General features: G+C 33.3%; 1 protein-coding gene across 5 annotated transcripts in view; it reads right to left on the bottom strand.

Moving 5' to 3' along the window:
* The window catches only part of LOC105838954 (putative phosphatidate phosphatase), a 240,593-nt gene that overhangs the window by 196,855 nt on the left and 17,338 nt on the right, over window positions 1–26,400 (bottom strand). For all 5 annotated transcript variants that reach the window (XM_036288455.1, XM_036288453.1, XM_036288454.1 and 2 more), the window contains exon 2: window positions 5,647–5,798. In XM_036288455.1, coding sequence (XP_036144348.1) covers window positions 5,647–5,798 — 152 coding nt within the window. The remainder of the gene's footprint in view (window positions 1–5,646; window positions 5,799–26,400) is intronic.

The following is a 26,400-nucleotide window of genomic DNA, read 5'->3' as shown; positions in this document are numbered from 1 at the left end:
TGGAACGATATGGGTCGAGTTTTTGGCAAAATGGTCACGAAGAATCAATGCAGTGTGAGACGGTGCATTATCGTGGTGCAAAAACCAAAAGTTGTCTCGCCACAATTCCGGCCTCTTTAGGCGAATAGCTTTACGCAAACAACGCATAACGCTCAAATAATATTCTTTGTTGATAGTTTGACCCGGCGGAAGGAACTCAAAATGCACAACACCACGATAATCAAAGAAAACAGGCAACATGACCTTAATTTTTGAGCGACTTTGGCGCGCTATTTTTGATCTTGCCTCACCTTTAGCATGATATTCACTTGATTGATCGGTTGTTTCCGGGTCGTAAGCATAAATCCATGTCTCATCTCCCGTAATAATGCGTTTCATCTTGTCCTGATATTCAGAAAGTATAGTTTCACATACTTCAACGCAACGATGTTTTTCCAAAAAATTCAGTGTTTTCGGTACCAATCGAGATTTGACGCGTTTGAGGCCCAAAACATCCTTTAAAATAGTATTGACTAATTCTTTTGAAATGCCAATATCATCAAGCTCTCTAATTGTTAGTCGATGGTTTGCAAGGGGAGCGTCTCAGATGCGCACAGTAATAAACGGACACAACAGGCTGAGTGAAACAGACACAGTAACAAACGGACACAGATCAAACGGACACAGTAATAAACGGACACAGTAACAAACGGACACAGTAATAAACGGACACAGTAACAAATGGACACAGACCAAATGCGCACACTGCACATGCGCACGGACCAAATGCAATCCATGTACATTGCAAGCAGAGTGAAGTCCACATATGTTAGCGACTTGGACGGAGTGAGTGCGGGAGGGGGGGCCGAAGGTCCCCGTTGCACCTTCTGTGTGTGTGTGTGTGTGTGTGTGTGTGTGTGTGTGTGTGTGTGTGTGTGCGTGCGTGCGTGCGTGCGTGCGTGCAAAGCATTCACTGCATCACATGGGTTTGCGACTTTCCGTGTGTGCATTTGGTAAGTGCGTATGTGCAGTGTGCGCATTTGGTCTGTGTCCGTTTATTACTGTGTCCGTTTATTACTGTGTCAGTTTATTACTGTGTCCGTTTGTTACTGTGTCCGTTTGTTGCTGTGTCCGTTTGTTGCTGTGTCCGTTTGTTACTGTGTCCGTTTGTTACTGTGTCCGTTTATTACTGTGTCCGTTTGTTACTCTGTCCGTTTGGTAAACTAACAGCAAAGTGTAGTATCATTTTTGTCACTTGAAGAAAGTCCCTTGGGCCTCCGTAACTTAAATAGAGCTTCCGAGAATTGAGAAAATATAAAAATAAAATTCTAACCCTTGATCCGTGGTTTTATGCAGTGGCCAGGAAAGAGCGAGAAACTACAGCTACTTCCTGGATAGATTATATGTTTAGGGGTTAAGATTTAAAAGGTTTCATATACAGTTTTTTTTACTACTAGCAATTTTTTTTTTAGATAGATGCTAGACAGAATCTAGAAAAACTGTCCAGAACCTAGCCATATGCAAGGCGAAATTTTCACGCGGGTATTGTCATTGTCATCGTCGTCGTCACGCGATACCCAGTTAACATAATATACCGTGCATATTTTATCATTCTACTAGTGATATTCTTGGTATTTACTGCAAAATATTCTCAGTATATTCTACAAAGCAGAAAAAGGCGGAAATAGGAATGTACTCAGTATGTTTTCAGTAAATAGTAGTACGTACCTCGAGTGTTCTCAGAATTTACGCAATGTACTGCTGTGATATCCTTCGAATATTCTTAGCATCTACATCCCTGGTGAAAATGTAAAATCGTAGCATAAGTCGAATGTAAAGGGAGAGTAATAGAAGCGTTAACAAACATTCTACGAAGCGTAAATTGAAACAATGAAATGTAAAAGAAGTGTTAACGCTTCTTTTACATTTCATTGTTTCAATTTACGCTTCGTAGAACGTTTGTTAACGCTTCTATTACTCTCCCTTTACATTCGACTTACACTACGATTTTACATTTTCATCAGGGATGTGCTGTACGGGCAATTATTGCCCCAATATATACAATGGCCAACTGAAGCAGAACGACAATTATCTTGTGAAGTATGCAGTTTTTAATTTATTCTTTTATGTGGATATTGAAATTAATGTATAATTATGTATATTGTTCGGGAGCGATGTACTTGCACACGGTTCAAATGGACACAGTGCATTTGGACACAATGCTTTTTGACACGATATCTTGCGCACGGTTCAAATGCACACGGTGCATTTGCACACTGTACATTTGGACACAAAAGAAATTTTATCAAAAATGTACACCAGTTATATGCACATGCAAAATTTGACCACCGGATATTTGCACACGAAAAAATGCCCACCGTTCACTTGGACACGTAAAAGTTGCACATCATTTATTTGCACACCGCTCACTTGCACACCGTTCACTTGCCCACTACTCATTTGCGCACCTAGAAATGCGTACCGATCATTTGCATACGGAAAGATGCGCACTGATTATTTGCACACGGAAAGATGCATACTGATCACTTGCACACGGAAAGATGTGCACCGATCATTTGCACACCGTTCATTTGGACACGATGCTTTTGGACACCGTTTATTTGCACACCGCTCAGTTGCACACCGTTCAATTGCACAACGTTCAATCAAACGCATATTAAACATTCATACATTATGGCTGCGTTTGCAATGTGTACATGGGTTAGCGACTTGGACGGGGTGGGTGCGGGAGGGGAGCCGAAGGTCTCCCTTGCACCCCCCCCGTGTGTGTGTGTGTGTGTGTGTGTGTGTGTGTGTGTGTGTGCGTGCGTGCGTGCGTGCGTGCGTGCGTGCGTGCGTGTGTGTGTGTGTGTAAAGCATTTACTGCATCACATGGGTTTGCGACTTAAATGGTGTGCAATTGAACGGTGTGCAATTGAATGGTGTGCAACTGAGCGATGTGCAAATAAACGGTGTCCAAAAGCACCGTGTCCAAATGAACGGTGTGCATATGATCGGTGTGCATCTTTCCGTGTGCAAATGATCAGTGCGCATCTTTCCGTGTGCAAATGATTGGTGTGCATCTTTTCGTGTGCAAATGATCGGTGCGCATTTCTTAGTGTGCAAATGAGTTGTGGGCAAGTGAACGGTGTGCAAGTGAATGGTGTGCAAGTGAGCAGTGTGCAAATGAATGGTGTGCAAGTGAGCAGTGTGCAAATGAATGGTGTGCAACTTTTACGTGTCCAAGTAAACGGTGGTTATTTTTTCATGTGCAAATATCCGGTGGTCAAATTTTATGTATGCATATAACTGGTGCATATAACACATATACATTTTTAATAAAATTTCTTTTGTGTCCAAATGCACAGTGTGCAAATGCACCGTGGTCATTTGAACCGTGCGCAAAATATCGTGTCCAAAAGCATCGTGTCCAAATGCACTGTGTCCATTTGAACCGTGTCCAAGTGAGTGCCACCCTATTGTTCGTGTGTGTGTGTGTGTCCAACATTTCTTCAGTACTATTATAACCTTTTATTTCAAATTCTTTTACTATCTCTGACCATATAATGTTTTCTTTTTCGTTTTGAAGTTCCAAAATTAATTTTTTCTGTCAGAATAATAACTTTGTAATAATAATTTGGTATTTTCCCTTGTCCATGAAAAATTAAGTGCAGGATCTAATATTAAAATTAAATATAATTATATTGTATTTTACACAAATTTTATACAGATTAATTATGTAGACACATATATCATAAAAATAAATTTTTTTATTAATAAATAAAAATACACACCATTTTCTTGATTTGAAATAGCTATTACTTCTTGAGATGGCATGGTTTGTGACATCTTTCAAATAATTCCGAATCTATATATAATAAACATTTTAGAAATAATTTGTATAATTGTAAGCATATAATTAAGAATTAAAGATAATATTAATGTAGGAATGATGAAATGATGTAGGTTCATGGCGAAAGAACGATAGCGCGAGTGGAATATAAAAACAGCTTTATTCTCAAATGAACAGGTTCAGTTATAATTTAGTATAACTGCCATCATTACTGTCGCGTGTCGATCGCTTGACGGGCTTCCAACGACTGACTCCGATATTCGAATCAGCGTTTCACATGGTTCGTCGCGACCGAGGACACACACACGAAAACATCAAAATAAACGCTAACGCTTTGTTCGCAGATTCGCTTCCTACATTAATTTAAAACAAAAGATTATACAGACAATAATAAATAATTGTTAATTAGTCTATTTTATTATGATTACAATTTTTAAATCTACATGTAGATTTGCTTTTACATTCCATTTTGCAATTTATTACACTTCCTCTGTTGAAAAAGTATTATATACAATATTATTATATTATTATATATACAATATTATTATATTATTATAATATTATTATATGTATAACAATTTTCAGATTCATTTGAATCCATCTCTCCCGTCCACTAATATAGGTTATATTAAATAACAACAACACTGTAGCACAACACGTTGCGCTTATGAAACGTACTTTCAATATGCTGAAAAAAATGGCGCCCGCTTAGCAAACACGTTGAGAAAACGTAAACTGCTAAATGATGTCGAACTGAAAATCTTACAACAGTTGCAAAGCAGCTTTTTCTGCTGAACGTAGTCATGCTATTGAATTTCGCAAAAAAAGAAGCGCGCAAAAAAGTCTATTTTATGAGGGTGTGTTAATGTATAACGCATTACTACTTGAAAAAAAAACATTGTAATCGTTTAGAAATGTTTAAACGAATGTTGAAAAAGTTTGTCATAAATGATGTAACATAAGATTGTATATAAATGTATTGAAAATAGCTGAGAAAGTTAATTAAAGCTCAATCAATCAATCAATCTCTCTCTCTCTCTCTCTCTCTCTCTCTCTCTCTCTCTCTCTGTCTCTCTCTCTCTCTCTCTTTCTCATTCTAATTCTTTTTAGAAGAATGAGAAAGAGTTTCAAAAACGGCACACGATAGATCTTTCAAATCGTTTGCAACTATATCTGCTACTAATCACGTAAATTTAAAATATCAGGTCGTGTATCATGAATCGTACGAAAATACATTTTTTTTTTTAAATGTGTTCTTGATTTTAGTAAATATACTTATTAAAATTAAATTTAAAATATTTGAATACTTAATTTAAATAAATAATGTAAAATAATATAACTTTTTTCCTTAATTACAGTTTCGAAACATTAAAATAAAAAAATTAGTTAAAAAAAATTTTTAAATTAAATTCAGATTTAATATACATTACAGTAAAATACTCTTACTAAAATTTATTAAATAAATTTTTAAAATATTTCGATCTTTTAATTTTATTGTATATTTGCATAAAATTAATACATTTAATAAAAAAAAATTTTTTATTTCTAATATTACCGCAATGTTTATACCATAAATACACAATATATAACATATCTATCAGTTGAAAAAATATAATAAGAGACTCATAACCCAAAAATCTTGAGTTCAAATCGTAAATTGTTTTAAAAAATGATATAAACAATATTATCTAATCTAAATTCACTATACATTACTGTTCTATTGAAAGAGAGAGATTTTCGTAATAATAAATTGTCAGGTGATTTTTCACACGTTTTATGTCATGTGCATAAATCACAAACAGAAGGTGACTCACCGTACATATAGGAAGTAAAAGACCGATGACGTACAACATCGTGCTCGTAACTGTAGATCCGTGATATGGATGATAAAGTGACTCATCGTTGCAAAAGAAACCGCGTTTATAAGGTTTGCCAAATAGGTAGAACATTAGTACTGAAATGCCCACTGAAACACAAGAGAAAAACAATCTCGTTATACCGTTGATTACTCAATAACAACTCTATACCAGTAGTATCATTGCTCGAAACGATCTACGTAACAATCGATGTTAATCGAATGTCGTCTCGTAAACTCCAAATTAATATGCAGTTTATTGCAATTGCAATGCAGTTGCTGATATTGATGCTATTGCTGCTCCTACTGCTACTAACGTATTACTATTGACGATTGATAATATTATGACTTCAATCAAGATGAAATGCGTACAATGTATTCGTCTAACTTTCAATGGTGCTTTTCGGCCGAATTATGATCTTTCCAATTACAGAATGTTTACGGAATTGTTTACAACAAGCGGCAATGGCTACGAGTGACGTAACGCTGTGGTCTCCTTTTGAGCCATAAAAGTCTGTCTACAATAAAACTGGCAGTAGGCAGTAAAGTAGTAGGACGTATGCAGTACCGCGTAATTTCTACAATCTTGCCTATCCACAATAATAGTGGCAGCAACAAGATAATTCATGCATTTTAGGTACGCGCAAAAAGGCGTCGAATGATCTTATTTCGTCGGTTTTCGTATGAGAAGTGTAAATAGTATGGATATAAGAAAAATTGGACTGTGCCTTTTATTTTGACTGTGCTTTTTGCCTTTTTCCTGCAAGATACGACGCATACCATAGGCCATAGATAGTAGCGAAATGGAAATAATTCATTTCGCTTACGGCTACTGCTATGACCTTCTAAATTGGAAGTAAGTTCCTTACAACCTACTGTTACATTTTAAAACTTCTCATTGTAAACGGGCCTTAATAGTTCCTTGCTTTTTTTAAATAAAAAAAAATTTTCTAATGACAAAAGTACGTGTGTACCTGACATACATACGTACATATATGTGTACAAAAAATTAACAATTCTAATGCTTAAAGAAGCTTACTAAATTTAATGTTTTTTCTTTTAATAAGTAAAGGTTATTTTTAATAAAGAATATGTTTTATTATAGTTTTAAACGTAAACTGTCATCACAAATTTTAAAATTAGAATTTTAATTTTGAAAGCTGTTACTATGTGCTCGAAAAAAGAATTTATACTCTTTTAAAAAATATTACGAAATTTTATTCATTGAATGTCAAAATAATAATCAAATAAAATTTTTGTTTTTATTTTATATTTTTAATTAAAAATCATTTATTTAGAAAATTTATATTTTTATTAAAATTAATGTTTGTGATGGAATGCTTATAATACACGGAGAAAATTTTATAGTAAAAATTATTAATATAAATAGTACACACGGACCAAGGAAGAAATTATGAAAAATTTTACTACGTTTTTCATGTTTTTTTTTATTACAATAATATTTACACTACTTGTGATAGAATTTTTTCTTACAATTCGTGGTTTTTACAGTAAAATTTATTATTATACATAATAAATTTTACTATAAAATTTTTTCTGATTTGTATTGTAAGTCCATCAAAGCATTAATTTTATTAATAAAAATATAAATTTTCTAAGTATTTAATTTTTAATTAAGAATATAAAATAAAAACAAGAATTGGATTTGTTTATCATTTTGATTTTTTAATCGATAAAATTTTGTTATGTTCTTTGAGGGAGTATAAAATTCTTTTCTCATCAAGAAAATAATCTTTATTAAAAATAACCGTTACTTGTTAAAAAAAAAATCAGTAATCGTTTCTTTAAGCATTAGAATTAATATTTTTTGTACACGCATATACGTATGCACACGTACACACATGCTTTTTGTCGTTAGAACATTTTATTTTTATTTTAAAAAAAGCAAAGGACTATCATAACTCAAAAAAAGAGTGCAACGTTTTGCATTGCTCGTGCGTAACCATTGCCGCTTGTTGTACACAATTACCCCGTGCGCCTAGTAACCTCAAACATCTCGCCGCGTGCTTGCATTCGGCGTAAGGCTGGGCTAATACAGGAATATAAAATAATACTTTTTGTCGCCAGTGGTATATAGAAATAAATTGATAAATTTTTTTCAATCGACTGACTGACAATCCATTTATTAACCACTTCGTCGGCATTGACGCCATATGGCGCAGAAAATACGAGTGCCCCAGGGGGCATTGACGCATGGCGCACATCGTTTATTTTTTAATTGGCTGGATCGATTTGCATGAAAATTGATATTCAAAGATTTTTTGTGTCGCTGAATATGAATCCAAACTCCAAAATTCAAAATGGCAAACTTAAAATGGCGAAACCAAAATAATCAATATTTTTCAATTATTATGAAAGCTGGTATCTAGGGGTTTTTTTGGGTCGCTGAATACGAATCCAAAGTCAAAACTCCAAAATTAAAAATGGCGGACCCAAAATAATCAAAATTTTCCGATTGTTATGAAAGCTGGTATCTAGGGGTTTTTTGGGTCGCTGAGTACGAATCCAAAGTCAAAACTCCAAAATTTAAAATGGCGGACCCAAAATAATTAAAATTTTCCGATTGTTATGAAAGCTGGTATCTAGGGGTTTTTTGAGTCGCTGAGTACGAATCCAAAGTCAAAATTCCAAAATTCAAAATGGCAGACCCAAAATGAACCCAAATTTAGCAATTCAAAAACCCCTGTATTATGAATTTTATCCAAATAAATTAAATAAAAATATTTTTGGTCCGCCATATTAAATCCGCCATTTTGAATTTTAAAATTCTGATGTGTGATTCGTAATCAGCGACCCCAAAAGCTTTTAGATACAAAATACCTTTGAATTGCGATTACTTTTTTTTCTTGCCCACAGGGGCACGAACAGTGAAATTTCGCCTGCTGACAAAGTGGTTAATAACACTAAGTTTTGACCATTAATTTTGGTCCTCTTGTTGTACATATGATGTTAATTTAGAATTACGACATAACAGTTTTTATAATTTCGAACCAGCGATGATACAACATGTTCTATAACGAATCATTGCAATAAATAAGGTTAATTAAAGTTAAATTAATATTAAATAGTAAATTTAAAAAAAAATTATATTTCCGCCTTTCCGGGTATATTGTAGTGTCGTTTTTAAAAAATTTACTATTTAATATTAACCTTAATTAACTTTATTGCAATAATTCGTTATAGAACATGTTTTATCTTCGTTGGTCCAAAATTATAAAAACTATTATGTCGTAATTAAACATCCTATGTACACCTGAAAAGGACCAAAATTAATGGTCAAAACGTAGTGTTATTAATAAATGGATTGCCAGTCAGTCAATTAAAAAAAATTTGTCAGTTTATTTCTAATACAGGAAATTTTAATAGTCAATAACTTGTTAACTATTGCGAAAATTGTAAAACGGTAAAGAACTTTTCTGTTCAGTTTAATATGCTCTATCTGTTCATAAAGTGGCATACGTTGTATAGTTTTCCATGACACCCTATATGTATATTGTAATTGTAATTATATTACTATTATTGTGCTAATAATTTTATACATACTTGCATTAACAAATATCTTTGCCATAAGTATAACTTCAACATTTAGAGACCTGTAATTTTCTTAATTCTTTTATAATAATATTAATATTTACATATATGTATATATATATATATATTTACATATATGTATATACATATATATATATATACATATATACACAGGGTGTTTGGTAAAGATATATGCAATCTTTATAAACATGTAAAGCGCAATAAACTGAACAGAAAAATCCTTTACCGTTTTTCCATTTTCGCAATAGTTAACAAGTTATTGATTACACAGGTATACAAAAAAATGGTGTTTCTTTTTAAAATTAAGAAAAAATAAGCCAATTCAGCAATTCTGATCTTGGATTTGAATTCAGCGAGTTAAAATACATAAGGATTAATTTGGTCCGCCGAACCAACTACTTCTTTGTGTGCCTGTGTAATCAACAACTTAACTATTGCGAAAATTGGTAAAGGACTTTTCTGTTCAGTTTAATGCGCTCTACCTGTTTATAAAAATTGCATAAATTTTTACCAAACACCCTGTATATATATTATGTATATTTATGTGACTATTTATTTTATTTTTATTAATTACATATATATTTTTTTTTATATTAAAATATTTGTATATCAATATTCATCATTTAGATTACGTAAATAATTTTATTTTAGTAAAATAAAGTTGTATGTAAACACATTATGAAGTCCCTTGAATGACTGGTTTTACGAGTGCGTGCACGCGCGTGTGCGTGCAAACTTTTTTCACGTGCCAACTTTCTTAAGTTTTGAATCCTGACTAAGGTATTATTTTTGCAATAAATTATTTACAGTTTTTTGGAAAAAAATAGGGAAAATAAAAAAATGTTTTTGAGATTTCGATAGCTAGTAACTATGTTTCAAGCCTGATAAAACTGTCGACGCGCAGTTTATATGAGCTAGGATTATATAAATTAAAATAAAAATATTCAGCATCAAGATCGGTTCCAGACCGAAATTGGCGTTCTTAATTTTATTTTTATGTTTTAAACATAAAGATAACATAAAGATTTTTATTTATCGGTCAAAGAATTAATTTGTTATTATTATTATATACATATCACCTAAAAAAGAACGTTCTTTAAAATATATTAATTATTGTGAGGGATAATACCATAAAGGGATAATACCTCAGAAGGAATTAGGAAAATGTTCCCACGGAACAGTGAGAGATTCGAATCGTAGCTGAGGTATTATTTTTGCAATAAATTATTCAGTTTTTTTTCGGGAAAGGATCTTAAAGATGCTTCTGAGCATTGATTTAGCTAATACCTGTGTTTCAGGACTGATAAAATTATTAACGCGAGTGATATGAGTTAAGATTATTAAATTTGCTAAATAAATAATTTCAACTTGCTAATCAAGATGAATTATGCTGTTTTGCTTGGTTGCTTAGCAAATTATATCATCACTACATGTTTTGTTGCTTATTGCTCTTGACTTCACTTTTGCTTGTACGGATGACGTGTATTGATGTAAGTCCTTGTAATCCGAGCATACCGTTCCATGACGTGTAAATGATTCTAAGCTGATTCGATTGATGTCAGATAAGTCTAGTTTATAAGATATATTTTATATCAAACCCCCGTGTGATTATTTAATAAACTTATTTATTATAATTAATTAAATTGTAATAAATTATTAAAATTAATAAAAAAATTATATTCAGCACCAAAATCCGCTGCAAACCACAATCACGAGTAACAAACGATGAAAGTCAAAATGATCATTTTTTCTTAAAATCTTAATAACTTGGTCAAAAAAAAATCGCACACCAATGAACAACCACTCAAAATAAAGGGAGAAGATCCCGCTATAAGATGTAAATAACAGAAATTCTCTATGTAATTTTTTTTTACGCGAGAGCAGCGCAGCAAAGTAGCATTAAAATTTTTCATTTTAACGGGTCAAGCTTTATCATTGTGTCCCCAGATAACCACAAATGTATGTATGAGCACAAATTGTTCTCATGTTGCTAATAAAGATGTTAGCATCTTGCTACGCATTTACGTCGTCCCTTGTGCTGTTATTTGCTAGCATTCGACACTGATCTTAAGTAATGCTAGCATTATGTTTGAAACGTGCAAAAAATTTTATTTCCGACATCGAATGCTAGCAAACAACAGCACAAGGGACAACATAAATGCATAGCAAGATGCTAATATCTTCATTATATCAAACTGGCTATCTGGGTCATTCGAAAAAGAAAAAGAAATCGCCAAAAAGCATTTGAAAAAAAAAGTTTCAAGCTTTAAAACGCTTTTTGGATTTTGTTTCTGCGATGATTTTTTACTAAGTTCCAGCGGTTTGAAGATAACCTAAATTTTCGGTATACAAAAAGTGTTTTTAAATTTTATTAAAGTTTTTAAAAAATAAAATAACTTAAATAGATCTTAGTATATATACATTATTTTCATTATTCAACACAGATAATATCTCTATTAATAACGTTCACAGGCGGTCTAAAATAAAATCGCCAATGCATTCTGAACATGCTAATAAATTAAACTGATCATGCATTGTTAGTATAGTGAGTATAGTGAGCACTATAAGCATTAAACGGACTACAGCCAAAAAACGTATTGAACACTAACAAGATCTGCTATAACCATTCGTCGTCCTTCTCCTAATTTTAATTATGCTATACAAAAGTGATTTAAAAAGTAACTGATATTAAAGATAACAATTTTTATTTTTAGGATCTATTTATAGAATACTTTATTTTTCAACATAATTTTTTCGAAGACTAACGCACTTTTTTTAATGTTTCTTTAAATTTCCAATTTCTTTCCGAAAATGGGTTTTTCTTCCTCCCAAAATAGACGTTATTTATGCCTTTTTATTAAAAATCTCTTTCTATCCAACAAAATTTTAGATTTCAGAAACAGTTCGAAATTCGAGGAAACTAAACTAGATAGCTACAGTGGATGTGGGAAAATGTCAAACACTTCAATTCGGTTAATTTTGATTAATTCGTTTTCAGAATTAAAGTACAAATATTAATACCAATCTGCGAATAGGATTTTATATCAGGAACAAAAAAAATTTTTATATTGCTCTACTTATTGACTTTTTACGCGTATATAACCTAAATTTTCATTGCGCAATTTTATATTAATTAGGCATCAAAATTTAATTTTCGAAACTCGATACTGTTTGTTCTTGTTTTCTACCAGTCTATAAATACGAATTTCGTAAGTACATCCTTTATTTAAGCAAACATTGTTACGATGTGACAGCAAATTAACAATTTTTTACGTTTTTGGTAGAAACTCCCACACTGATAATGCGTATACTTTCATTCTGGAGAAGGATTTCTAAATCTATAAAAAAAATAAAAAGATATCGCGAAACAAAAATTACTGTCGATAAAAACAGACAATCCCAGCATCCGTTTAATCGGTAAAACAGATCTATCTCCAGCATCCCCTTAAGGAGATTATTAAACACGATTATTGTTTTAGTCAAAAATCTTTTTATTGATTACACAGAATTAAAAATCCTTCTCCGGAATTAAAATATAGACAATAATGGAGAGAGGTGCACACAAGTTTATATGAAAAACAAACGAAAATTAAAAAATTACAGTTTTGTGATCGACTCCTGCGGTCGACTCGTGAAAACATTTGCTGCGTATAAAAGTTTTAGACTTTGTACGTACAAAATAAGCGTGCCCCACCCATTGCATTACAAGGAAGAACAATTCTGTGCTTTTAGAAATGATCCTAGACGCTTCAGCATAATAGATTTCTGTCTATGAAGATCTCGTATGTATGTGTGAGTGCGGATTCGGAAGCAGATTGATATTAATATGTGTACTTTAATTCTGGAAAAAAAATTCCAAATCTATAAAAAAAATATATACAAAATCTCATTAATAATGTGCACAAATGACTCTACATTATCGACTCCGATCAAGTTTGAGAGGCAGTCCAGCATCCCTTTAAGGAAATCCTAAAATAGACTGTTTTATCGAAAATCTGTTCAATCATTTAGTTTCGAATCAAATCTACAGAATTGAAAATCTTTTTACACGTTTAAAGTACGTACACAAATAAACCCGAAGACGATTAAATCAAGACCAAAAATAAAAAATAATTTTTAAAGTTTATTTGTTCATAAAAATATTCGCTTCAAAATACAAGTTATGTAGCTTATACGTACAAATAAATGATACCCTGCAGTTCGGAATAGATTGAGGAATGTATTTGTCAAATTATGATTACAAGCTGTAAAAAAAAGTTATTTGTAAGAAAAAATTTCATTTAAACGCTTTCACTGAAAAGTCTGTAAGGAAAGCGCTTAAAATTTGATTCTACAAACAACTTTATTTTATGACTTGTAATCGTAATTTGACGAATATAGTCTTATTCCTCAATTTATTCCGAACGGCGGGGTACCATTCATTTGTACGTATAAGCTACATAATATGTATTTTGAAGCAAATATTTTTATAAACAAGGATAAACGAATGACTCTATATTATCGACCTCAATCAAGTTTGACGGGCTGTTTAGCATCCTCCTAAGGGAATGCTAAACTGCTCGTTAAACTTGATTAAGGTCGATAATGTAGAGTCATTTGCAGTGCATGTCATTAACAAAATTTTGTATGTATTTCTTTTATAGATTTAAAAATCCTTTCCTAGAATTAAAGTTTATGTATTAATATTAGCTTATGAATTGAATTTCATACAAGAATTAAAAAAAAAATTTTCAGATTGTTCTTTTGAGACATGAAATGTTTACCAATAGTCCAGGAAAATTAGACTTTTTTTGAGAAAAAATTGATAACTCAAGTTTAATTGTGCGTAAAGCACAATTAATATTAAGATAGATACATTTGCCACTCGGAAAAAGCTAGGGGTTATTGCAAAATTACGGGTTGAAGTGAAAAAAAGCAGTTTTTTGCTTGCGCCTCGTAAACTAAAAACGGAATCAAAAAAAATTTCAAATAAAAGTTGTAGATATTAAGTAGATCTACAATAATAAATTTGGTTCATTAAGATCGGTCGATTAGTTTAGTTGTAAAGTAGAAAAAACCATGAAAAATGGCCATTTCTTAAATTGTTTACAACTTTCTTAAAAATTAATTCAAGCATTTGAAATTTTAAAAAAATATAGCTTTTATGACGATAAAAAAGTGTGCCAAATTTCATCAAAAAATATTAACAACTTTTCGAGTAATCTCAATTGTTTATCCAAAAACGTGCTCCACTAAAATTTAATTTCTACATTTTTGAGACCATGCACGAACCTGAACCAAAGTTTTTTCTCTTCTTAAAAAGTTGCAGTATTATATATCTATATTGCGAAATGTGTGCAATGCAATTAAGTGCCTCAAATAAACGTGTAAAAAATAAATCTAATTAATAATTAAATAAGTTTTAAAATATTAACGTTATCAAAATGGGGTAAAATGCATTTAAAAGATGCGATTTTTCTTTAAATTTAAAAAAAAGAACATTGTCCTAGGTTGCTCAGAAGCCGAGATAATATTTTTTCTTTAAAAAATCACTATTGGTACAGTTATGAATATTAAGAGCTGAAATTTTGACAGCGTCTTACTAAATAATTAAAGTAACCTTTCCCAAAAATTCGAAGTGATTCATGAAGATTAACCACTGTTAACAAAAGCAGTATCACTCGAGAGCGGCGGCCGGCGGCACGCGCGCGCGCGCACTTCGCCTGCTAGCGCGTGGCCAGGCGAACGCGCACAAAATTGATCTGGCGCGTTCAAATTACTTCAATCGTTAATATCTCGGGAACTAAGCGTCCTAGAAAGACAATTTTTTTTTTAAACTGGGCTATCTCGACGAGACAAGAATAATGAGCTAAACTATTTTTTTATATCTTCTCAAATAAACGTTCTAATTAATTTTCTTCTTTTTTTTCTTCTTTCAATATGTGTTATATGTGTTTACCCCAAAAATCCTCGTAATTGAAATGAGGTCCTAGCACTACCTGTCGTTAGAAAGCAATATTTAAAAGAAATACGGAACAACCAAAAGTAAAAGAAATTCGGAGTAACTTACCAAAGTCAGTTAGCAAGGAACTGTCTAACTCGGAGCACGTAGTATAACCGGAAGTAATTTTTGTAAATGTGTTAAGTACGCAGTAGGCGTTGCGGAAAGGTAAAGGCACGTGTAAGTGTAAACCCGTAAAATTAATTAAAGAAATATTTAATTGTTTAATGATTGAACTTTATTTCGATACTGAGATTCTGGTCCTTCTCCGCTTTTGCCTACGCTATAGATCGCTCGAGATAAATCAGGATACATATGTATATAATAAAATGGTTTATATTTGTTTTTTTATAAAACTATTTTTTCATTTGCTCACAAAAAATTCCCAAACGTAGATATAATTTTAGGGCTTCAGACGTAACGTTAACCCTTAAGGAGATTCTAAAGTCATCTGTTTTACCTACATTTTTTATTTTAACTAATCTTTTAATTGACTTTATAGAATCGCAAAACTGTTTTACAGAATTAAAGTACGCACTAAAATCTAATAAAATACGGTCGATTTAATATAAAAAACGAAAAAGAATTTCATTTTCTGTATGTAGAGCTGTCTCTTGATGATATTTGCAAGGCATGTACGGCGTGATATTCGATTTTTTCCATTTTTACATAAACATTGATCACTTGTATACAGGTCTCGCAACTCAAGCTGATTTTGATAAGTCACTAAATGAGGTAATTTAGTTCTTGCAGTAGCCACAGAGGCGTTGCGGTCTACCATAGTTTGGTGGTGAAGGACGCGGAAGGCTAAGGGAATATCTGTTGAGTGAGACAGTGACAGACAGATATCTTCCTGGCCTCCCACGTCCCTCACCCTCAAACTATGGTAGTAATCTCTGTCGCTATTGCAAGAATTAAATTGCCTCACTTACGTGACCTTCTTCCACTATTGAGAAGTTACGAGACTTGTATTATAAGATATTGACAAAGTTTTAGCAAATTATAATTTAATACATAGTAAAAATACAAAATTTTGTTATAAACATAAAAAAAAACAGTTTATAAAAGCAGTCGTGACAGCAATTTAAACGATGATCATCGCAAACGGGTTTGTTGCATCGATCACATTGATTGGTCCTTTCATCATTTTTATATAAACAATAAAAACATCTTTTTCTTTTTTTAAGTTTATTAGTTAATGTACAATCTTCTCTATATTTGCCAAATGTTAAATTTTATTGGTCTGCTTTCTGGATTTCTAACTTCCATTGTAGATGTTCAACTTAAAATATATACATAATTATGTTCTAAAATGCATGTACGTGTCCGAAAATAATTTACAAAAAAAATTTTTTTCGAAAGTCATTTTTACTTACGTAATCCCTACCTATGAGTCGAAAACGTCTTATTCGAACTTTACCTGGTTGGCGTTTGGAATAGAATAAACGGATCGGACTGGCCTTGTGCAATGAAGACACTTCCCCCCCCCCAAGTTTTTTTTAATACAACTTTGATGATGCTAGCATCACGATTGTACGAAAAATTAAGGATAGCAGTTTTAAGCAGAACGAAAACGACCCATAGATAGGGATTGAGGGTTAAAATTTCATAAATTATACTCATAACTTCTCTGTACTTTGCTTGAAAATAAACGGTGCATAATATCAGATTCAATGATACTTTATAATAAAAGTAATTCATAACCGTAAACTGTCTGTAATATTTTCATTGAGTCTGTGAGTCAATATGCAGCAAAACGTAAAAGAAACTAGAAAAATTCACTTATGGTTCAATGCACACATTTTATATCACATAATAAGAGAAAATAATATCAATATGCTGTCAAGCGTAACGTGACACGATAAAAAAGGACCAAGAATGATTTAATCGATAAATAATTCAAATGTTTACGATTAAAAATCTGAAAAAATTCTGGAACAATAATTTGTGTGTTACAATGTATAATGTAATATTTATATAATATTTATTTTGTACTACATATATTTCATATATTTAATTGTTAATACGTATTGATAAAAAATAAATTCTATTATATAGCAGTAATATCGTGTTTAAATATTAATAATGCTAAACTCGACAATAAATATATCGAATAAATATACTCAAATAAATATATCAACTTTTGTAAAAATTGTTATATTTATTGCACACTTCCATGAAACAAATCTGGTTTTCTCCCTCTTTCCTCAATATGCAAATATAAAAGAGCCTGCGGCTCGTAATAATGTAAGTCCGAGAACCAACTGAGTTTGTGAAGCACGTTAAACTTGAAACTTTTCTATCATATTATTAGTAAACACATTTTTTAATATTAGTTTTTCATTGTTTTATTACTTACACGCACATATACACACATTTTTAATTTTAAAATGTATAAATATAAATATTCATAAACTTGTACACACAACTTGTAAAAAATTATTTAAAAAAGACAACATTATTTATTTATTTATTCATATTATCTAATTTTAAAATATATTTATTAAAATTAAAAACATTTTTTCTGTATTAATGCAAACCATACACGATTCCGAAACTAATGTCTTAATCGGAATTTAACTCTTCATGAATAAACTCGACACACTTGCCTTACAAGGCTATACAAGTGCCGCAGGTTTTGGCCTTTTCACAGCCTCTTCCTTTCGAGACTGGTTGAGGCCGCTGGTTCTTAACGAACTCTGAAAGGATCCGATTATTGAGTCGGACGCGTGAAAAATGGTCGCGTAACACATCGCGCTTAAAAAAAAAGACGGTGTAGCAAAATAACAACTGGCCTAAATTGATTTTAAGAATTCACGCGCCCGCACGTGTGTGTGTGTGTGTGTGTGCGTACGTGTGCGTGCGTGCGTGCGTGCGTGCGTGCGCGCGCGCGCGTGTGTGTATGTGTAAGAGAGTAAGGTGTAAGTGTAGTCTATTCATAAACGTATATTAATCTCTCAATCTATTCCTGTATAAAAGGAGAAAAGAAAGGCTTAGGATTTCTTTATTACAACAGCCAATCGTAATCATGTTTTTGCTAATGGTACAGTATTCATCGCGCGAATTTCGACATTATAATCCATTAAGAGCGTAATGAATACATTAAGATGTAAGAATATTAAAATTTATTAAAAACAAAACGCACAAAGTTTAACATTAATAGTTCCTTTATTTCGGTACCCGTTTACAATAAAAAATGCGACTTAATTTGTAACCATAATTTGTTTCAGTTAGATGGTAAGATTATTACATTAATATTTTGACTAATTGTCACTAATTAAACATAAAGTTAAAATCGCCTATTCAGTCTGCAGCGAATCTTGATGCTAAATATAATTTTTGGTCATTATGCAGTTATACGGAGCGATCCCCGATTTCTTCACATATGTTATCTTAATAACATCATCCTGAATAATGTTGTGAAGGTTTTCGTAGGCATCGCTCAGCATTTATTAAAAAGTTATTAACACCAATGTGTTATTAACAACAATGTGAAAGTTTTCACATTAAACATTGTATTTTTATATATAAATATTTTGAGTAAATCTTAATAAAAGAGGATCCAGCCTTAATAACCTTGACCTTGATATATGTTGTCAAGGTCACCCGAGTAATGTTCAAGAGATTTTAGCTGGCGCTCATCATTCGTTAAAAAGTAAACAAAAGAAGAAAAGTGTATCCAGTACAACAATAAATTTATTATTAAAATAAAACACGCAATTTCGCGTGCTTTAAAATAAAAAATCTATTAATTTATTATTATCCTAATCTGTTATGCAAAGTCGCAAATTCGTGTGGTGCAGAGAACACGTGGCAAAGCCCTCCCCCTACATCCCTACATTAATTTTTATACAGCACGCGTTTTTGCGTGCTTTAAAATAAGAAAATCTATTAATTTATGCGTGTTTTATAAAAATTAATGCGGGGCAAAGCCCTTTCCTTGAAAAGGCCTCATCCATGCGTGCTCTGCACCACATGAATTTGCGACTTTCCATAAAAGATTAGGATAATAATAAATTAATAGACTTTATTTTAAAGCACGTAAAAATGCGTGCTTTATTTTAATAAAGAATTTATTATTGTACTAGATACATTTTTTTTTTTTGTTTATAACTTTTTAATGAACGATGAGCGCCAGCAAAAATCTCTTGAACATCATTCAGGAGGATGACAACTTATGTCAAGATCAAAGTCATTAGGGCTGGGTTTTCTTTTGTTAAAGTTTACCCAAAATATTTATACACGGAGAGAATATTCTATTACTTTTTAGAAGAGAATTTTAATAATTTTTTTAGTATGGTAAATATTACCTAGGGAACAATTATACATTCAACCGATTTCTAGAAATCATCATGCCAAAAATCAGTAATGTCTCTTTCTCCCGTCGCGTTGCCATTTCGCTTATTCCTCTTTTCTCTCTCTTCTAAATATAAATAGTATTACTTAAAAATCATAAAATAATAAAACAATCATGATTTTTACAAAAGTATATTTAAAATATTTATTTTTAAAAACATTTTTAGACGTATACATACCTACTTCTTATACCCATGTTTTTTAAATAAAACAATTGTTTACATTAATTGGCACGGTAACAGACTAAGTTTTAAAGTTTTCGGTATTGTTTTTTAATATTTCAATTGTCAATTGAAATTTTTGGTATGGAATAATCTAAAATTAGAAAGAAATCTATTTAATATTTTTGTCAAATCTATTTTCTAAAACACGACAAAATTGGAATATTAGTTATTAAAAGTCGGTATACTTTCAATCCATAATATAATATATGTATACACAGCCAGTTTTTGTTATAAACATACTGATTTTTGCAACAATGACGGTCTGTTACCTCGCTAGTATGTAACCATACCAATTTTCGGTAGAAAATTCTCTCCGTGTATATAAAAATACAATGTTTAATGTGAAAACTTTCCGTGTTAACGACTTTTTAATAAATGCCGAGCGCGGTCTAAAACTTTTAAATTACTCAGGATGATGACCTTGATAACATATGTAAAGGACATTGAAATTGGGAATGACTTCGTATAACTGCATAATTACCAAATAAATGTTAAAACGTTCTTTCTTCTACGAGGATGCAGGCAGCTATTCGATAAATAATAACTGTCAAAATTTCTGTCAAATATTCTATAAATATGTATATTATATGTTATATCATATATTATAATTATTATAACAATTGATAAAAATCTTTGAACGTTTAATAACTTTTCATTAAAGCCTTTTCAGACATAAGTATATAAACTTTTTCCTCCTATTTAACCTTACTTATACGTTATGTAAATTTGACCAATCTATCTGGACAGCTCGTATATGTAACTTACAATGTTAATCGCTTACTACACGGAGAGAAAAATTCCAGAAAATTTACCGTGCTCGAGACTATAACTCGAGTGCAAACACGTTTTCTAATGTAAATGTATGAGGGAACAAGCAAAAAATTACTATTTGTTATGGACAATTTTAAATAAATGGATCAATTTTTCAAGAAAATCAGGATAAAATTTCTAATTTAGTACAGTAAAATGTATATAAAAAACAATTTTTACTTGATTTTAGTGAAAAATTAATAGTTGCTCATAATTAAATATAAAAGTTTTCTTAAGTTTTATCGTGCTCCTTGTAAATTTTTCTTTTACGCTAAAAAACACTCAAGTTCATAAAATTTTATCTTGTTATCTCTGAGAACTTTTTATCTTGTTCGGCTACCATCGAGTTTCATATCATGTTAAACATGTATTTAAGAAACAAAGAAACAAATAATATTACGTATTGCGTCATTTGGTAGCCTTCGATCAATTGAAGATAAATTTCAATGAATATAGTAAACTTCAGTAAATTTTATTTCAATATATGCGGTTGATTTCTGGCGGAAAAAATTACTATAAATGTAAAAATATTTATTAAAAGTAAAAATGTATAGGAGTTTTTAATATTATATATAAATATCAAACTTTTTGTAGAAATTAAAAAAAATAATCACAAATTACAATTACTTTCTCAAATAAATCTCTCTAAATATATTTTTTTGCTGAAAATCTCCTATATCAATTTTTTTACTTATATATGCTTTATATTTTTATAACAATACTTTGAACAATTCAGCAATAATTATTGATCTATCACACATATGTAGCCATAAATATATATCCATAAACATTGAATGTTTATAGATCATCACGAGTTATCATGATCATTACGTGTTAGATCCTGTAGGGCTTTCGAAGTGAAGCAACATCGGCGGCGGTTCACGATTGGATGGGTGACCATTTTTCTCGCAGAAGTTTAAGCAATGCTAAATGTGCCTATAGTTTGTATTAAATTGGGAAAAAAGTTTTTATAGGAAAAAGTTTTTATAGCAAATTTTACCGTACATAATAAGATAATTTATACTTAGTGCTCTTGTCTGTTTTTTAGTAAGACATAAATAATAATTTTTATCCTTTACTTTCTAAAAATTAAGGAAATTAAAAGACTTTTTCCTATGCAAGACAATTACATCCACATTCCTATAAATCACGGCAATTTTTGACGAATTTTCTATATAAAAATTAGCTAATTTTTCTTTCTGTGTACATATTTATTTTTACTTGTATGTAAATTTAAGAGAAAACGGAATATTTTCCTACATTAGAAATCACAGCTCCGATGATCTTGATTTCGATATACATTACACATTTACTTATACGCTTATACACACACGCGCGCGCAATCCAGACAGATAGTATTTACGTTTTTGTTGTACCTTGTTTATCAAACAACCATGCTTTGTTTGCATCACTATGCATCTTATAATTCCATATATTATACATTTTCAACTCTCCACGCAAAGCGTGATCCTACACCCTCTCTTTATAGAACAAAACAAGGCCTACAATAATACTATTTGTGTGTGTGTGTGTGTGTGTGTGTGCGCGCGCGCGTGTGTGTGTGTGCTTGCATAAGCTCGCGCGCGCGTTTACTATCATTCCCCCTCCGTGCTATAAGCCAAAACAAGATCTACACTTATATTGTTCTACATGAGTTTTCGACTTTTGACGCAAAGCGAAGTTTACATCCATCCTATTCTTTCTGCTTATAAAGTAAAATAAGATCTATAATTGTATATAGATCTATTATATAGTATATAGATCTATTATATTTTTCCACATTTTTATATGGAGAACTTTTTAATACACAATGGTAACTTTTGAGTGTTGTTCAGAGCCGTAATCTTGATAACATATAACAAAATTAAAGTTATGAGAAGCGTCTGTCAATATAAATAAGAATTTATATTCTTTTCTCTCCCCCCCTCCCTCCCTCCCTCCCTCTCTCCCTCTCTCTCTCTCTCTCTCTCTCTCTCTCTCTCTCTCTCTCTCTCTCTCTCTCTCTCTCTCTCTTTCTCTGACATGCAAGCGTGTCAGGGGCATCCTTGATAGTTCGGAGGTGTCAGCCTCTCTGGCTGGCTCTCGGATCGAGATCACGGAGAGGCTTCCTGCTTCGACGCATTGGATTCTTACTGAGGCCCGGCGGGCCTCTAAAGAACGGTCTCTTGCATCATGTCTGGACGCGCAACGGCCGCATTCACGTAATGCGGCGTCCTAGCACCTCACCCGTCAAACTACATGATGTAGATCATTTAAATGCGGTAGTTTCAGAGGCCCCTCGCCCGGCACCAGCTCTGCTGTCCGTCTCGCGGCCGCCCTCGACTGGGCGCGCCGCCCCTCCCCCCTCCCCAGATTGTTGTTCGTCTGGCTCTCGATAACGCAAGAGAGTCCGACGGTCTTGCCGCCCCCTGTCCCACCCGCACAGGTTTCCGTTTGCGCGCTACCTGCTGCCGGGGGTGCGACGGCTGAGCGTGACACCCATCGGGGCGCCATTCCGAAGAGAACATCCTAGCGTAAAAGTTGACGCCCGCCCTGTGCCCCCCGTGAATCCTGCGGGCCGCTTCGTCTTTGTCACGTGAACTGTCAGTCCCTCCTCTCTCACTTCTCGGAATTCAACGATCATTTTTCGCGGCGCGATTATGATCTAATCGCTATGTCTAAAGCCGCATATTCCTGATAAACTTGTCGACCTCGCTGAATATCAGCTCTTTAAATTGGATAGATGTGGGAGAGGAGGGGGCGACATCGGCTTGTATGTGCGACGCGGCGTCGGCGCGTCTCTTCTTGCCTCTTCGTCTGCGACATATTCCGCCCAGCCTGAGTACATGTTCCTGCGTATTTCTGTCTCTTCTACGCGGTCTTTTCTTCTGGCAATTGTGTATCGCCCGCCTAAGATGGGGCACCTGGAGCGCTTCATGGCCGATTTCGAGAGTCTCCATACATCATACTCCACGGTGGTTATCATCGGCGACTTTAATATCGATTTTAATCGCTCCACCTTTGATTCCGACTTCCTGCTAGAGTTCTGTACCAGCAATCACCTTTACATTGTACCCTTTGATAGCACACACCATATCTCCTCATCTCACACTCGCATCGACCACTGTTTCCTCAAGGTCAGTTCTTTACTTCTATCCTATCACTAAGAGCCTCTCTCCTTCCAAGCATGACTTTATAGAGGTCACCCTCGATTTTTTCGTGCATCGCTTACCTCCTCGCACTATTGAAATACGTGACAATTCGAACTTTAGCATCGAGGGATTCCTAGACTCCCTCTCCACTTTCAATTGGTTTCCCAAGTACTCTCCGTTTCCTCTTGATAACAGGGTTACCCTGCTCAATTCCTACCTTACCAATACTCGTGACCTTCACTTAATTAGAACCAAGCGGCCCCCTGCCCCTTGGCTAACCTCTTCTATCCGCCACTTGATGCGGCGTAGAGATGCGACACGTCGTGCGTATCGACGTCATCCTTCGCGCGCTCTGCGGGCTCGTTCATCTCTCTGCGCAACGAGGCAAAGCGCCTCATCGATGTGACTCAGGATACCTATCTTAGAAACCGCCTCGGATCCATTTCGGGTTCTGCGCGACTTTGGTCTGAGCTTAGATCCCTTGGCCTTGCTAAGGCTCTCTCTCAGCTGTTCCACTGGACCAGCTCAACCATTTCTTTACCTCCATACACTCTTCCTCTCCCACTCCCTCCCTTTCCCCTACCATCCCTTCCCTTCCCCCTCCCCTCACCTTTATACTTGACCCTAATACCTTTTATTTTATCCACATTACTCCCGATGTCCTGCTTAAAACCTTCGCTAAATGCTCGTCAAACTCTACCGGTCCTGATGGCGTTAACCGCCGTCTTATCTTAGATAGGCTGCTTGTCACCCTTCCTTTTATCCTCGATCTCCTTAATTTTTCCCTAAATTCTTCCCTCTCCCTAAATTCTTCCACGTTCCCTACTTCCTGGAAATCGTACGTAATTTTTCTCCCTAAAACCAGAAATCCCACGTCATCATCTGATTATCGCCCAATTTCGATCTTCTATTACCTCTCAAAAATCCTAGAGCACATAGTCTTTGACAAACTTTCCTCGCACCTAAACAATTTCCATCTCTTAGATCTTCTCCAAGCCGGCTTCCGGAGGGGCAATAGCACCCAGATCGCTCTCGTTAAGGTCATCGATGACATCAGGCTAGCTGTTGACAAACGTATGATTACTCTGCTCATTCTTTTTGATTTTTCTAAAGCTTTTGACAGTGTTCGGCATGATTTGCTTCTCCACAAGTTGGCCCTCCTCTCCGTCTCCTCTCCTGTCCTCTCCTGGTTTAACTCCTACCTTTCTGGCAGGCATCAGCGCGTACGCAAACCCGACGGCGGAACTCCCTCTCATCGTGGGCATCCGTTGCTGCTGGTGTCCCTCAGGGCTCCGTCTTGGGCCCTCTGCTCTTCGCCGTTTTCATAAACGATTTGCGACATTCTCTGAGCTACTCCAACTATATCTTATATGTGGATGACCTGCAAATCTATATTCATTTTACTCCCAGTGACCTCGAGACGGCCTTGGGAGAGATCAGGGAGGACATTGCTGCCATTGAGTGCTGGGCCGCTCGTAATTGTCTTTCTCTGAACGCCCGAAAAACAAAGGCCATGCTGCTAGGCAGCGCTAAATACATAAATAGAGTAACCGCCTCCCACAATATCAAGCTTAAATTAAACGGCATGCCCATAGAACTTGTCAATCAGGCAATCGACCTTGGGGTCACGCTTACAAGTACCCTCAACTGGTCAGAACACCTTAACCCTTCGAGGTCACACTGGGTGGTTACCACCCATCGCTTAAATTCAACACATTATATATTTCCGATTTAAAAAAAAATGATACTAGTAACGCCATTTAATGGTAATTCAAGGTTTTATCTATGCTCTTGTACTATACTGTAACTGAAAGTCGTGTTGGTTTGTTTTTGGCAGTCGTCCAAAGACAAGGTAGGGTGGTAGCCACCCCATGTGTGACCTCCGTGTAAGTTTTTTGTGTTTTTTAGTAGTTCAAATTTTTGTGTTCTTTGTGGTCTAAAAAGTGTAAAAGTATGACATAATACAGATTCTTATGCCTAGAATTTTTTAAAAATCTTTATGTTAATTACAGACAAACGGTTAATAATATCTAACAATTAAAGTGTCACAAGTGTTCGACTCCAATTTGATTCTTCTAGAAATATGTTGTCAAACATATATTTTTATATGTGAAATATATGACATATATTTTTTTTATGTGGAAAATTTTATGTTTAGAGGGTGAAACCGCCCTTTAAAAAAAGGTTTTTTTCGGAGCGAATATTGTAAAAAATATAATAGAAAAAGAATTTTTTAACAAAAGTTGTACAGTTTAAAGAGTATCTTGAAGTTGTAAAGAAAAAAATTATTTTTAATTTTGTTGTTTAACCAAATACCAATCTTATTTTTTTTAATTAAAAAAATTTTTTTCCAAATTAAAGAGTTTCTTTTTTCTAAATTTAACGATTATATTAAAGTTATGTTACAAAATATCATATTCAAGAATTAATTATAAATGTTTCCATATAAGCTATCCGTGCTCATACCGTACTCATATGCGCTTGTATTATAATTTAAAAACAATTTAACAAAATTGCACACACATTTTAATTGAAAACATGTAATTTCCCAATGAGCATAATGATGTTTAAAAAATATTTTTTTAATGCTTGAGAAACATTTTTAAAAACATTTTAAAAAATATTTAAATAATAGGATA

The sequence above is a fragment of the Monomorium pharaonis genome, chromosome 6, assembly GCF_013373865.1.
Source record: "Monomorium pharaonis isolate MP-MQ-018 chromosome 6, ASM1337386v2, whole genome shotgun sequence".
NCBI classification, from domain to species: domain Eukaryota; kingdom Metazoa; phylum Arthropoda; class Insecta; order Hymenoptera; family Formicidae; genus Monomorium; species Monomorium pharaonis.
The sequence above is the reverse complement of the archived record's forward strand: the minus strand, read 5'-3'. Positions and strand labels throughout refer to the sequence as shown.